The following is a 13,814-nucleotide window of genomic DNA, read 5'->3' as shown; positions in this document are numbered from 1 at the left end:
CTCACCTCCTAAGCAACATTCAATTGGACAAAATTACTGCCGTTACATATTACGGAGGAAAAGAGAAATGAGTTTAAATATAGAATATAACAGTTAAAATTGCAAGATCTTTGTCTAGTAACCTTAATTAGACTATCACTAAGTTCACAACAGTACACAATAGTATACGCGGCAGGAACAACAAGCATGCAAATCACTTGTTATACAACATCGCCATCTTCCATACTTGGCGCTTTCATTACTGTAGCATAGAAAAAGTGATTGTGAAATAGGGTATGTCGGTGACTGATCTATTCTGATCTGACTTATTAAATAAGGTACACGTAGTCCATGATTACTTGTACGTATCCCGAGATGTAACTTACGCTCAAGTTGTTTTATACGATGTCAGTGTGTATAGGGAATTTCCCACTTGCTTTATGGTATCGCCACCACTTACACTGATTCTCAGAGAATCATCAGAATCGGTTGACAGGAATATATTTAATAGCCTTGATAAGAGTAAGTCTTATGTCATTTGGATCTCAGATTCCGAGTGCTAGCAGTACCGATAATTCTATAGAATGAAGACAAATTTATTATAATCACGACAACGGACTTAGCAGTTACAAAACTGTTAGAGGGAGTCTTCAAGAAATATGGGAAAACCTGAAATTATTTTTAATTTCCTGTCAAAACTTAAAAATCGGCTTGTGTAGTGTTTGTCTAAAAGTAAAAGTTTTAGTACATTATATGACCTAATGTCTAAGAACTGACTCAGTTTTAGTTTCTAGAATCTTCAAGTAACCTACTTAAGAGATCAATAACTTTGTAAAGTATATCCTTAAATTCATACCAAATTGTTAAGAAAGCCTAAAAATTCCATGCCACCAGTTTGGAATTTCAGTAACTTCTTAATAAGTTATTTTTTCAATAGTTATATTTTTGTGGGTACACTCTGAAAGGCGTGTATATGACCTAACATTACTTATTATAGGGATAACATAGTATAAAATCTGATGATTTTATTCAATTTTGGCCGCAATTTGGCTCAAAAACCGATAGAAGTATTTACTCTGGCGGGAAAATATTTGTAAATAAAATAATCACTATCATAATTTTTCTTTAGGAAATAATAAGTCTATTTCATTATTAAATAAAATAACTATCCACTACGACTAAATGCAGCAAGAATTAATATTAATTTCTTTGTAATAAATTTTTTAAAAAACCGTACCGCATATGGTTATAGCAGAATGAGTAAAGACGTCACGTAAGAAATTTTCATAACGACTATATCGGTCAGCAGTGTTTTTCCTAAATAATTTAGTGTGAATATCAATTATATGATGAAATCCCTAAAATTAAAAGTATTGAACTCCAATCCAAAAAATGTATGGTATGTTTTTAGTTCATTGATTTATTTTTGAATGTGCTGAGAGTTGGAGTCGCGAGATGAACGAAAACACGTTAAGCACTGCTAACTGTTCTATTTATTAATATTTGTAAAATATAGTAAATGGCTGATGACATATAATGACACTTGAATGTCAAAGAGTTGACAGTTTGAATAAATAATATCCACAGACAATAGATACTTATTACTGGCTACCATTGTACCGTAGACATGTATTTTTGCTACATTCCAACAAAATGGAATATTGTATTATGCACAGACACAGTAAGTCAAACTTCGTTACTAGCTTGTTCTCTAAATAAAGCCTAATCGAATTAGAGATAATATTGTTATAAAAAGTTTTATTTTAATAATCACATTGGCGAAATAATACCATAATGTGGCGTCACCAGGCGAAAACAAACAGGCTCTCAATATAAAGTTTCCAGTTACGGTCAATATTTTAATAGCAGCGTTTTACCTGAAATAAAACGCATATTAAAATACTTACCTCACTGGAAACTTTAAGTAATTCCTGCCTGGTGATATATTGAGCCAATGAGCTAAAGTCGCGCTCAGCGATTTACGAAACTTCCCGAGCCCGACACCGCCAGGTGGCGCCACATAGCCAGACGTGACGTCAATAAAAGTACGAAAACTGGTATGAAATCGACGGAAACGGAAATGCTACTCTCAATATAAAGTTTCCAGTGAGGTAAGTATTTTAATATGCGTTTTATTTCAGGTAAAACGCTGCTAATAAATCTTATTTTCTTTCAGTGATGTCATGATGCAAGGTTTTGGGATTTCATGGCCTGAAATGATCAGCGATTTGTTAGTGAAACGTGAAAATGGACTGGAGTATAACGCACTCACAGATTACTTCAGACTGTTAGATGAATATTTAGACAATCAGTTAGATCCAGCAAGTGAACATACTATCGAAGATTATAACGAACCTCCTCCTGAAGTTGATTTACAAGAAAACGAAATTTCCGAAGAGGAGAGTAGTTTACCAAAATCGGATGTAAATGAGCACAAAGAGGTTCCTAAGAAAACTCACGATAATACATTTGATAATATAATAGAGATTGATGAAGATTCTAATACGAAATATGAAACTTCCACTGTAGGTGTATTGGAAATAAAGAACCCAGTGGCAGCTGGAGATCAAAGTGATGACCAACATCCAAAAGAAGCTTCTTACAACGTTTACTGGTGGATCGGTGTAGCGGTGGCGTTGGCAGTAGTGGTAATATTAGTAGCAATCATCGCAAGGAAACGACACAATCATAGAAAACAATTAGAAAAACAAAGGAGAAGACAAGCTGCCTGATTTGAAGAATATCGGTTCTAAGTGAACCGATATACCTAATATGATCAGAACACTAGTGAAATTGTGCCAATACGATGCATACGGTGTGTAGTACAAATGTGTTGATGGTTAAATGTTTTATGTCATGATTTCAATGTGCTTAATTTGGTTTAGATAATATTGGTGTAAAAATGGATTATTTATTCTTACTCTATGGTGCTCTATATTTTTATAAATTCCATTTCCACTGTTGCATTTATGTTTGTCTTTTTTCGTTGTGTGTTTGTGATTTTGTTTCTTTTGCAACTGTATAATATTCTTAGATAGTAAAGATGAAAAAAAAAATATTTTTGTACATATCACAATTTGAAATATATAGTGTAATGATGGTTACCAACTGTACTATAGGTGTAAATTCTAGTTAGATGTAATTTCGCCGTGCCTTAAGCGTTTCAATTTCGTATAAGTAAAGAAATATTATATTAAAGGAAACGATCAAATTTGTTACAAATAAGGTAATTTTATAAATCTCTATTTACTCTGCTCTTAAAGACCAAACCATTACATGTTTTTGTTATCAAATCATATTATTTATTTACTAACATTTTTATTGTTTTAAAATTATACCCAGTTATGTAATAACACTTTTCTAATTGATGTATTTTAATTTAAATCTTGTGTATTTATATGATTTGTAGTTTACTAACTCTCGTTAGTAAGCATATTAAATAGTGAAATTGTCTCAGAATTTGATAAAAAGAGTAAAAAATAAATGTTTTAAACAAAATTTTTGGTATTTCTTTCATAATCATCATCATCATCGACGAGGACGGTCTCAAGCAGCCCGCATCCAGCAGCGTTTCTTTCTCTTGAAAAGATTATTGAAGATTCAAATATATAGAACTTCTATTGAATTTTTAAATTCCATTTAAATGTAATCCATTTAATTTAACAAATATTGTTTTTGAGAACAACACACACTGCTCCAATATTTAGGTTTGGAACAGTTTTCCATAAACTATCATTCTCTTACTTGTTATTGAGCTAATTTAAATATAGCTGGAAATCGAACCCAGGACCACAACACAACTGTAGCAGAGAGTCATCAGTCACTTCGCTAGCGAACGCGCTAAGTTTTAGTTGGTATTCTGACCACTTTTCGACGAGTCCCACATACATCGATGATGCTTCCTTCCTCTAACATACATAGAGAACCGAAGGCTTCAGTCATTATCGTTATAGATGAGGCATTTACGCATCCCTCCTGGAGACATCGCAGAAGCTGTGAAACCTACCGGAGGGTTCCGGGAGCCCTCCCGGAAACATCGCAAAATGTTCAACTTTCCGCAGAATTCCGGGAGGAGGCCATATAACCACTTAAGCTCCTCGACTCTTTGAGTTGTGTCAGTTTGACTTTAAGATATGAGTTAACGTAGAATAATTAAAGAGTATAAGTTCCAAATTGGTACTATTTAATTTTCATGAAAATCGGTTAGGTGATTTTGTGTTAAAATTGAAGTCAGTTAAATTTTTATGTCAAAAAGATTACCTAGTTGTGACGTCAAGCGATTTACAAGGAGACCGCTCTGAGGGTTTCTGATTTACATGTTGTAGAGTTATAAGACTGTAGGTATAGTATGGATCTATCAAGAAAATATGATGTTGTTGACATGACTACAAAACATAAATTTAAACGATATTACAAAACGTATAAAAAACGCCATTTTAAAACATTTAACATTTAAGTAAATCAACATTTATTAAACATTTAAGTAAATCAACTTCAAAAATCTAATTTCACCAGAATCGAAATCTTGAATTTTTCTTCAAGAACAACTTGGGAGAACTTTACCCAAAAGTGATCCAACTCGGGCATCTGATCCTTTTAATTAATTACAAAGTTGAATAAATTTAATGTTACTGGTATCGGATCACGAAAAGTTATTCTATTTGTGTTATTGGCGACTTGTTTGTTGTTTCAAAGTAGGTTAATGTCTACAGGAGCGATCTCATTTATCATTTCGTGTTATTGTTTGCACGTTTTCTGATAACTTTGAGATTGATCTTCATTCATTTTGAGACGCTTCAGATGTTTGTCGTCTCCAAAGGTCGATTTAGGTAGTTACCACATTAACCGCTTCCTGTTTGGTTCTTACAGAAAATAAATGCTACCGAATTACTTTGATATTTAATAGTATGAGAGCCTGCTATAGCCAGACATATTGTTGCGAGTTTCTCGAGAACGGTTGGTATTAACATTAATTATTTATATTATTATAAAACGGGGTATTATTATAAAATTATTGCAACAGTGATAGTATAAATAAGAGGGTTTTTGATGAGTTGAGTTCAGTTCCTTGTTAGGCAGCGTGAACACCGTCGCGCTGCTAGTCGCGTTAATGATTATATGATCATAAATTGTGTGCGCATGAACATCAAAAAGTGTGTGCATGGAAAACATGTCTGGCAGGGGATGTGAGTGTTAATGCATTCTAAAGGAATCCCTTAAACATACGCCCAGGGTCACAGGTCCTAGGACGTGGTGTCCAGATCGTATGCTGCTTGGCGGCTGATATATAAAACAACCCTTAACACCAATAACAAACCTGGAGCAGGATAGTGTTAGTTTGGTTTGCTTACAAGATGGCACTAATCAAGATGACGTTCAGGAATCTTCGGGGAATGTAACGGGACCTTCACTCCCCACCCTTCAGCCCCTCTCACAACGCGCGCTGCATGCAGCCACTCAGGACTAAGGACTAAGGGAGGACTAACTCGTATGGGTTCGAAAATAGTAGCGAGACAAATAATACACAAAATAAGCATATGCTGGAAGTCCTCAGAAACAGCTCCGATTTTGATGATTTTTTTTAAAGTCATATTTTTCATGTTATTTAAAATCAGAAATGTTTTATTGTTAAAAAAATTATATGCTATTTATATAATAAATATTTAAAAAATACTACCAACTTCAAAAATACAAACGTATGCAGAAAACTAATAAGCGAAAGAAAATATTATAATATTTTCTATCTATTGATCACTTTGAAGGCAGTGCCAGTGATCCAATTAATAGGCCAACAATTATATACCTACTTCCAGTTCAAAATCGGTTAATAAATTTCGTGTTAAAATCAAAATAAGTGAAATACGTCTTTGAAGTCGGTTAAATGTTTAAGTTGACAGAGCATTTCATTAATCACTGAAAAATAACTCCCCCCTTCCTCTTTATGATCGTTCTAAATCAAAATGGCCTATTACGCTTTTCTTTTCAACTTCCCCGTGGTAATTAATACTTTTTATATCTATCACGGTTTAAATTCAGCTTGTTAGCCGGATTTTTGATACTCGGCGTTCAATTAACCCAATTTTTAGGGATTGGATTTTTTTCCATAACGAGGTAATCGTACTTTTCTAAGTACATTGAGATATTTAGTAGAATACCTTAAATGCACAAGTAAAGGACATGTCCCAAAATAGGCCTATACTTTATAAGCAGGTCGATAGTATTTTTTACGGATAGAAGATACAAATTGCTGTTGAGAAAATATTTTTTTTGGATTTTTGGAACCCGCATTAATTAGATAAATATTTTTTTGTTTCGCACCCTTGTCTACAAATTCATCAAATCAGCCGATGGACGTCCACTGCAGGACATAGGCCTTTTGTAAGGACTTCCAAACATCACGATACTGAGCCACCTGCATCCAGCGAATCCCTGCGACTCGCTTGATGTCGTCAGTCCACCTGGTAGGGGGTCGGCCAACACTGGTCTACAAATTAAACATAGATAATACAGGAAAAGTGTTCAAAACAGCCACTATATACACCTGGATTAAACTCATATCCGGTGTAAGCTGTCACTGTAATGTAATATTGTCAAATGTCAATAAGACACAAGTTGAAAAGAAACATTAAGTCGTAGACAGAGATGCATTAAACAAAAAAAATCCTTAAATTACTTTAAAAACGCTATAAACGAACGCTACTGTGCGGAGATCGCTGACAATCTGTCAGTGTGTGAGTTACAAGCATGTTGCCATAATATAAATGTTTAATTAATATTGTCAGCTAATGAAAAAAATATATTTTATTTAATTAATTAAAAAGAAATGCGGGTGCCAAAAAAAAATTTATTTTGGGTTTTGAGCCCTAGATTTTATGTTCTTTTAAGATAAAAATAATTTGTTCTGCTTAGTTGACACTCGGAATAAAGGCCCAGCCTCCATAGAAAATTGGGACATCTCCTTTCCGTTCTATTTCTTTTACCCGTCTATATTTATGTAAGTAACAGCCAACATCAGTTTAAGACAATCAAGAGTATTCCATACTAATATTATATAGTGGTATTGTGGGAAGGTCCGATTAACTGTAAAAAAAAAAACAAAAAAAATCTGAACTGATTGTAAGTGTAATTTTTCAATAGCGATTATTTTATCAATAGGATTAGAATAGTCGAATACTCAATAGATTCACTACGGACACCTATGTTTATGGGAAATAGAAAGACAGGTACCTACTTACGAAATGGCAATTCCCATTACAGTACCATTTTTTAGGGTTCCGTATTCCACGAAGAAACCTATAAGGGTTCTTCGTTGAGTCATGTCCGTCTGTCCGTAAAATAGCATGTACTACCTTTAGTAGACATTATTTCTTACTTAACTAACCCGGAACCTATAAAGAATTTAGGATTAGATTAATGAAAGAAAGTGCTCTAGAAATCTGAGAAGCTTTTATTTGATTGTATACGGGGAAAGTATACCTTTTTAGAACATATTATTTATTTAGGTTAGATTAGGTACCTACTCGCTCTATGCCTTTCTGTAGCAAACACAATTACTTAATATTGAAAGTATTCTTTTTACTTTCGACAATTTTTGGTTAGTCAATATAATATAAGTTAATTTAAGTTAAATTGTGTTCTCATGTTAGCGGTTAAGCCATTTTATGAGAATAAATATCATCTTAAACCTTAAGCCTTATTTTAAAAGTAAAAAGATTTTCGAAAATTGGTAGGTAAGCCGAGTGTAAAATTGAAGCACATTTATTACTTTTTGTGTATCATCAATTACAACCCATATTAGGCTTGCTATTGAGCACGAGTCCCCTCTCAGAATGATAGGGGTTTGGCTTATAGTCCATTACGTTCATTCCGTTTCCTTCACTTTTTGTGTAACACATCTCTGAATCTATTGAACTGATTTTCAAAATTCTTTTACCACTCTCTCCTTGACATCCGCATTCCGCATATACAAAATTTGTTCATAATTTGTATTTAAAAATTTAACACTAACAACAATTACGTAAATTATTTAAAAAACAGAGCGGGCTCGCAACGGATATGTTACGGGCGCGCAATGTTGTACTGTCTCGTACAAACGCCAGTCCGTTCCAGTGTTGCCATATGTACGATTTAAATCATATTTGTACAACTATTTTTGCTCTTGCACGATGTACAATTGAGTAATCGAAATCGTAGGCAAAATTTACGATCTTTCAAATCTTAGGACCAAAACGAACAAATATTAACTAGTGGACGAAAAATTAACCTGCGATGATTTGTTGGTTTGGAAAAAAAATATAATTATAAACAATTAGTTTTTTTACCCAGAAATTTGTTTTATTTGTAAATTAAACAGCAGTGTTTCTTCGTCTGAAACTATTTTGTTACTGAATGTACTGAATGTGCTGTACGTCGTTAATTCGCTACTAAACCACGACGCATTCGCTGCGCGCCCGCTTCGTTTTACAACCGCTGGCAAACCGCTGGTATGATAAGGCCCTAAGTATTTTGTAATTTCTAACACAGAACAGAATACGCTAAAGCTGACATTTCTAATGTATTTTGTAGTTTCCATTTTAATTTAATTATAGCTAAATATAAAAGCTCTAACCATAGCTCTACTGCACGTATATACTAGATGTATGTAAAACGCGGTGGTTTTACGGGTCTACTTAAGTGTTTCCGTATTTATATGACCCTTGTGAAGCAAATCTCGCGGACAAAGCTATGCGGTCGGCTGTCACGGCCGGATAATTTATTTCATCGTGGCATTTGGTCGGGACTTGGAGTACTACGTATTATGGGGGACTACAAGCTTTCAGATGAGGCCCAATGCGGAGTCGATGCGTAAGCGAAATGTCACAGGAAGAATAATCGTAGGAAGTAATAATATGACTTATTGTATAATAATAATAATAAGAACCAGCTCATAACTAAGGGCGCCGTATGAGTTTGAAACTAGTCGGGCATACATTGACGTTGTATTAGGTACGTGAGTTTTAGCCGTATTTTATATATAATAAATTAATAACGTAGATAAAAAAAAAACATACATACAGCCGAACGTAGAACCTCCTCCTTTTTGGAAGTCGGTTAAAAATTAATCGCTATTTTTATTTATCATGACATCATATGTGAACGTCTGAACCAATTTTACTGATTGGAAGGTCTTATGAAAGAAAAAAATAAGAATATTGTAAAGAATAATGGAAAACTTAACTACTTGGGTATTTGTTACTCAATCATGGCTCAAAAGCTTAGCGGATCTTGATGAAATTTGGCACAGAGACTATATAGACTATAGTGTGTGATAACACACAATCTACGCAAGTCCTGATATACTCGTATTTGCTTACGTCAGCTACTGACGATCCAGTAATCTCACATTCCTGAACCGCTAACGGCGGTAACGCTTGACTGCCTACTACTGGCTTAAATATTTACGAAATACGCCTATACTTTACTTACTCATGAGTACTCGTAACACTTTTTTATTGTGATTTTTAAAACCGATTGATTCTAATATCAATGCTGTTACATTCAGTATGTGCGATGCTTTACTCGTGTATACAAAAAATGGGTATGTAACAGAGATCCGGTTATTGGCTCACATATTAATAAATCATAATGTGAAAAAGGTCTATGAAAAGACGTGGGCGGTGCTCGGAGCGTTGGCATCATTCAGTCGGTGCCATTACGAACCGTATTATGCCTTTATTGGAAAAAATTGGGAGAACGGAAATGGAATGTGAAAAATCACAAAGATTTTATTGATAAGATTTATATTTTAAACTGAATTTCACGCGGACGAAGCCGCGGGCGTCCGCTAGTCTATATTAATCACACTAATATTATCATACTAATATTATAAAGGTGAAAGTTTGTGTGAAGTGTGTAAGTATGTTTGTTCCTCTTTTACGCTGTGGCTACTGAAGCGATTTCGCTGAAATTTGGAATGGAAATAGATTTTACTCTGGATCAACACATTGGCTACTTTTCATCCCGGAAAAATGCATGGTTCCCGCGAGATTTGTGAAAAACTGAATTCCACGCGGACGAAGTCGCGGGCGTCCGCTAGTATCATAAAAAGGAACGATTTGATTGTTTTTGATAGGCTCCGGAACTACTGAGCCGATTTGAAAAATTCCATCACTGTTGGGAAGCTATACTATCACTGAGTGCTATAGGCCAGCGTTACCCATCAGGTGGGTCACAAACCGGCACCGGGTCACCAAAAAAAAAAAATACCGGGTCGCAGTATTATGGAGGCAATGCTGCGACTTCAAATAATTATGATCGACGAGCGGATTAAGAATTTCATTACAAACTGTACAATTATTTACACCAACTAAAACAATAATATTTAACTAACTAAATTAACTACCTAATAATATTATAAACACAAAATAAAAGGAAACGAGCGGATTGTAGGTATTATGGGTCCAAAAGCTCAAGTGGGTACGAAGGAGGAGTATGGAATTTACCGGGTCCCATTAGAATAGTTTGGGCAACGCTGCTATAGGCTATATTTTATCCCCGTATTCCTACGGGAACGGGAACTACGTGGGTGGGTGGTCTGATAGTATACCTAAGATAAATAGAGACATTTCGAAAAATCACTCTTTTGAGTTAATTGAGAGACGTGACAAGAGAGACGTGATAATATGACCTCGCCTTCGATTCGGAGGGCATAGGTTCGAATCCGGTCCGTGGCATGCACCTCCGAAATTAAATATCAAACGGTGAAAGAAAAACATTAGGCAACATAGAGATTTTTTTGATTCTCTATGTATGTGAAGTCTGCCAATCCGCATTTGGCGTGGTGTAATAAGGCGTAATCATTTTCATTCTGAGAGGAGACTCGTGCTCAACAGTGAGCTGAATATGGGTTGTTAATGAGGCGTGTAATAAACTGAAACTGTTATCCTGTTGTGAACATGTGTGGGCGTAGAGATAAACGCCCGATTAATTAGTGTTTCAGGATTTTGGGTACTTAATCCTCCGTTCGTAATTAGTGTGAGAAAATCACAGTTCTTATTTCCCTTTGTAATTTATTACTTAATTAATAACTCATAATGGAAAGGGTCTAGATAATTAATGGGTGTTCTTTTGGTTGAAGCTTAGCAGTTGTATAAAATTGTATTATATAAAGCGGATTAATTAGATAATGAGAACATTTTAATAGGATTGCGTGTTCAATCGATGCATAATTTTTTTTGTTCGCCTGGGTTAGTACTACTGCCGAACGGTTTAGCGTTCCGGTACGATGCTGTGTCCAGTTAGAATCAATGTATTTGTTTTGTATTGATACACCTACAATAGTAACAAGAAAGATTAATAATAATCTATACATAGGAAAACTTATAATGTTAGTGCTAATAGAAGCCATCTCTTACAGATACTCGTATATGCCTACAGCATTGTTGTCCGGTTAAAGTTAAAATTAAACTACATTTAAAACTAGAAAATTACATTAGTATTAATTTTTGGAATTTACTCCTTAAGAATCAATGTATGTTTATAGATCGATTTTAAAAATTCTTTTTTTGTTTTGAAGGGTTTGATTCCAGGGTGGTCCCATTTTTTTCATGTCAGGATCTGATGATGGCATCCTGGAGAAATCGAGGAGAACTTTCGAAAATTGTAGAGACGGCTAGTGCGTTTGTTAGTGTTTCCATAAGGTATTTTAAACCATTACAATTTTATGAAGGTCTAGAGTTGGTCTGATGATGGAGCCGAAACACAGACGATGGAACTCGTCAACGATTTACAGCAGTTACCTTTGTTTGGGCTTGATTAATTTGTATTGATGAGAACTTTCCACCTACATGGGTTGTAACTGTATTAAGGGTCTGGTGATGAAGACGAAGTACAGTGAAGAGAACTCCTCGACGGTTCACAGTAGCTACCTTGTGTTTGGACTTGATAAATTTGTATTGATGAGAACTTTCCACCTAGATGGGTTGTTACTGTATTAAGGGTCTGGTGATGAAGACGAAGGACAGTTAAGAAGTGGAGTTTTTTTTGGATATTCATATTACGTGTGGATATAAAGGGGGAGTGAAATTTTGTATATGAGTTAAGGTAGTATTTTCAAAACTGGGATTGTAGGACTTATCATAAAACTCCTTAATACTCCTTAGGTATGCTAACACTAAAAATTAAAAAAAAAATTTTAATAAAAAAAATTCAACCGACTTCCAACTCAAAAATAACCTAAACTAAAAAGCAAAAAATAACATCTTACCTATGTGCTTGCTTTTTAGTTTAGGTTATTTTTGAGTTGGAAGTCGGTTGAATTTTTTTTATTAAAATAATAATATGGTATGAAAAAAAAATGCGCAGTAAAATTCAATGAACGAATGACAGCGTCACGTTTTTTGTGCGCAGCTAATTCTGCGCACCTTTCACCGTGCGCTACCGCCAACAGCGCTGTCAGAGATCTTTGCGTAGTAGCGTTCGTTTACGGCGTTTTAAAGCAATTTAAGGATTCTTTCGTTTAATGCTTCTCTGTCTACGATTTAATGTTCCTTTTTAACTTGTGTCTTATTGACATTTGACAATATAACATGACGTTGACAGCTTATGACCGGATATAAATTCAATTCAAGGCGTTTTTACTGGCTGTTTTGAACACTTTTACTATATTGTCTATGTTTAATTAAATAAAAGCGAAACAAAGAAAATATTTATCTAACTAATTCTGATTCCAAAAATTCTGAAAAATATTTTCACAATAGCAATTAGTATCTTCTATCCGCAAAAAATACTATCGACTTACTTATAAATTATAAATAAAAAAAAGCCCATTTTGGGACATGTCCTTTAATATTAATTGATTATGAAACACGGCTAAAACTCACGTGATATTAGGTCGGAGTATGCCCGACTAGTTTCAATTCAATTAATATGAAGAACACTCATTTATTTATTTATTCAATTAATATGAATAACACTGACGATAATTTAAATTCTAAAATGTCCTTTAATATTACAGTATTTTTCGTGATCCGTCTTCCCCTATTAACAATCTTTTAAATATTTTAAGTAATTTACTTGTCTACTAAATTTCCTAGTTTATTCAAACTGAAAGAGTAAATCCGTATCCCCAACGTCTTGCTAAGAGTATGATGCATTGTTGCTTTCACTCGCTATATTCTTCGCAACCGCTTTATTCCTGTTTGTGGTAAAATACTGAATGCTATTTATATAACAGTGAACGTAGTATCCACTGTTGTCCGTTTGAGTTATTGTGTAAGCTCTCACTTCTTGTACTAAGTGAATAAATATTCTCTAAAGGTATTTTAAAAACATCTTGTACTCGTAAGTATTTTTAAAACATCCTTCAATTAATATTTGTTCTTGTTTACATGTTACAATTCAGTTTTTCACAAATCCCGCGGGAACCATGGATTTTTCCGGGATTAAAAGTAGCCTATGTGTTAATCCAGATTAAAATCTATTTCCGTTCCAAATTTCAGCCAAATCGCTTCAGTGTAAAAGAGGAACAAACATACTTACACACTTACACACAAACTTTCATACTTACACACAAACTTTCGCCTTTATAAAATTAATCAACTAATCTCTCGTATTTTGGGCACATAATTACGTTGGAAAATGACCGTTAAAAAGCGTGCAAATATAGTATGAAGCTAAATGAAGGTCTATTTCCAACGCCCAAAATTGAAAATGCAATGAAAAAGCTGCCGTGTGAACATATAGGTACGCTTTTTTATCGTCCGTTAAAAAAACTCTCGTGCGAATGGGGGCTAAGACTGCTGTTTCGAAAAGCTTATAATAATTTGAAAAATTTCAAGGGGTCAACCAAAGATTTC

The 13,814-nt window shown here is 34.3% G+C and overlaps 1 protein-coding gene across 3 annotated transcripts in view; it reads left to right on the top strand.

Annotated features, from left to right (window-relative positions):
- Positions 1-3,477, top strand: part of LOC112046929 (angiotensin-converting enzyme) — a 124,754-nt gene extending 121,277 nt beyond the window's left edge. For all 3 annotated transcript variants that reach the window (XM_024083784.2, XM_024083781.2, XM_024083782.2), the window contains one exon: positions 2,156-3,477. In XM_024083784.2, the coding sequence (XP_023939552.2) occupies positions 2,156-2,711 (556 nt within the window). In that variant the 3' untranslated portion in view covers positions 2,712-3,477. The remainder of the gene's footprint in view (positions 1-2,155) is intronic.
- The last annotated feature ends 10,337 nt before the right edge of the window (positions 3,478-13,814 follow it).

This window comes from Bicyclus anynana, chromosome 10 (genome assembly GCF_947172395.1).
Source record: "Bicyclus anynana chromosome 10, ilBicAnyn1.1, whole genome shotgun sequence".
In the NCBI taxonomy this organism is placed as follows: Eukaryota; Metazoa; Arthropoda; class Insecta; order Lepidoptera; family Nymphalidae; genus Bicyclus; species Bicyclus anynana.
This window is presented reverse-complemented; position numbering and strand designations above follow the sequence as displayed.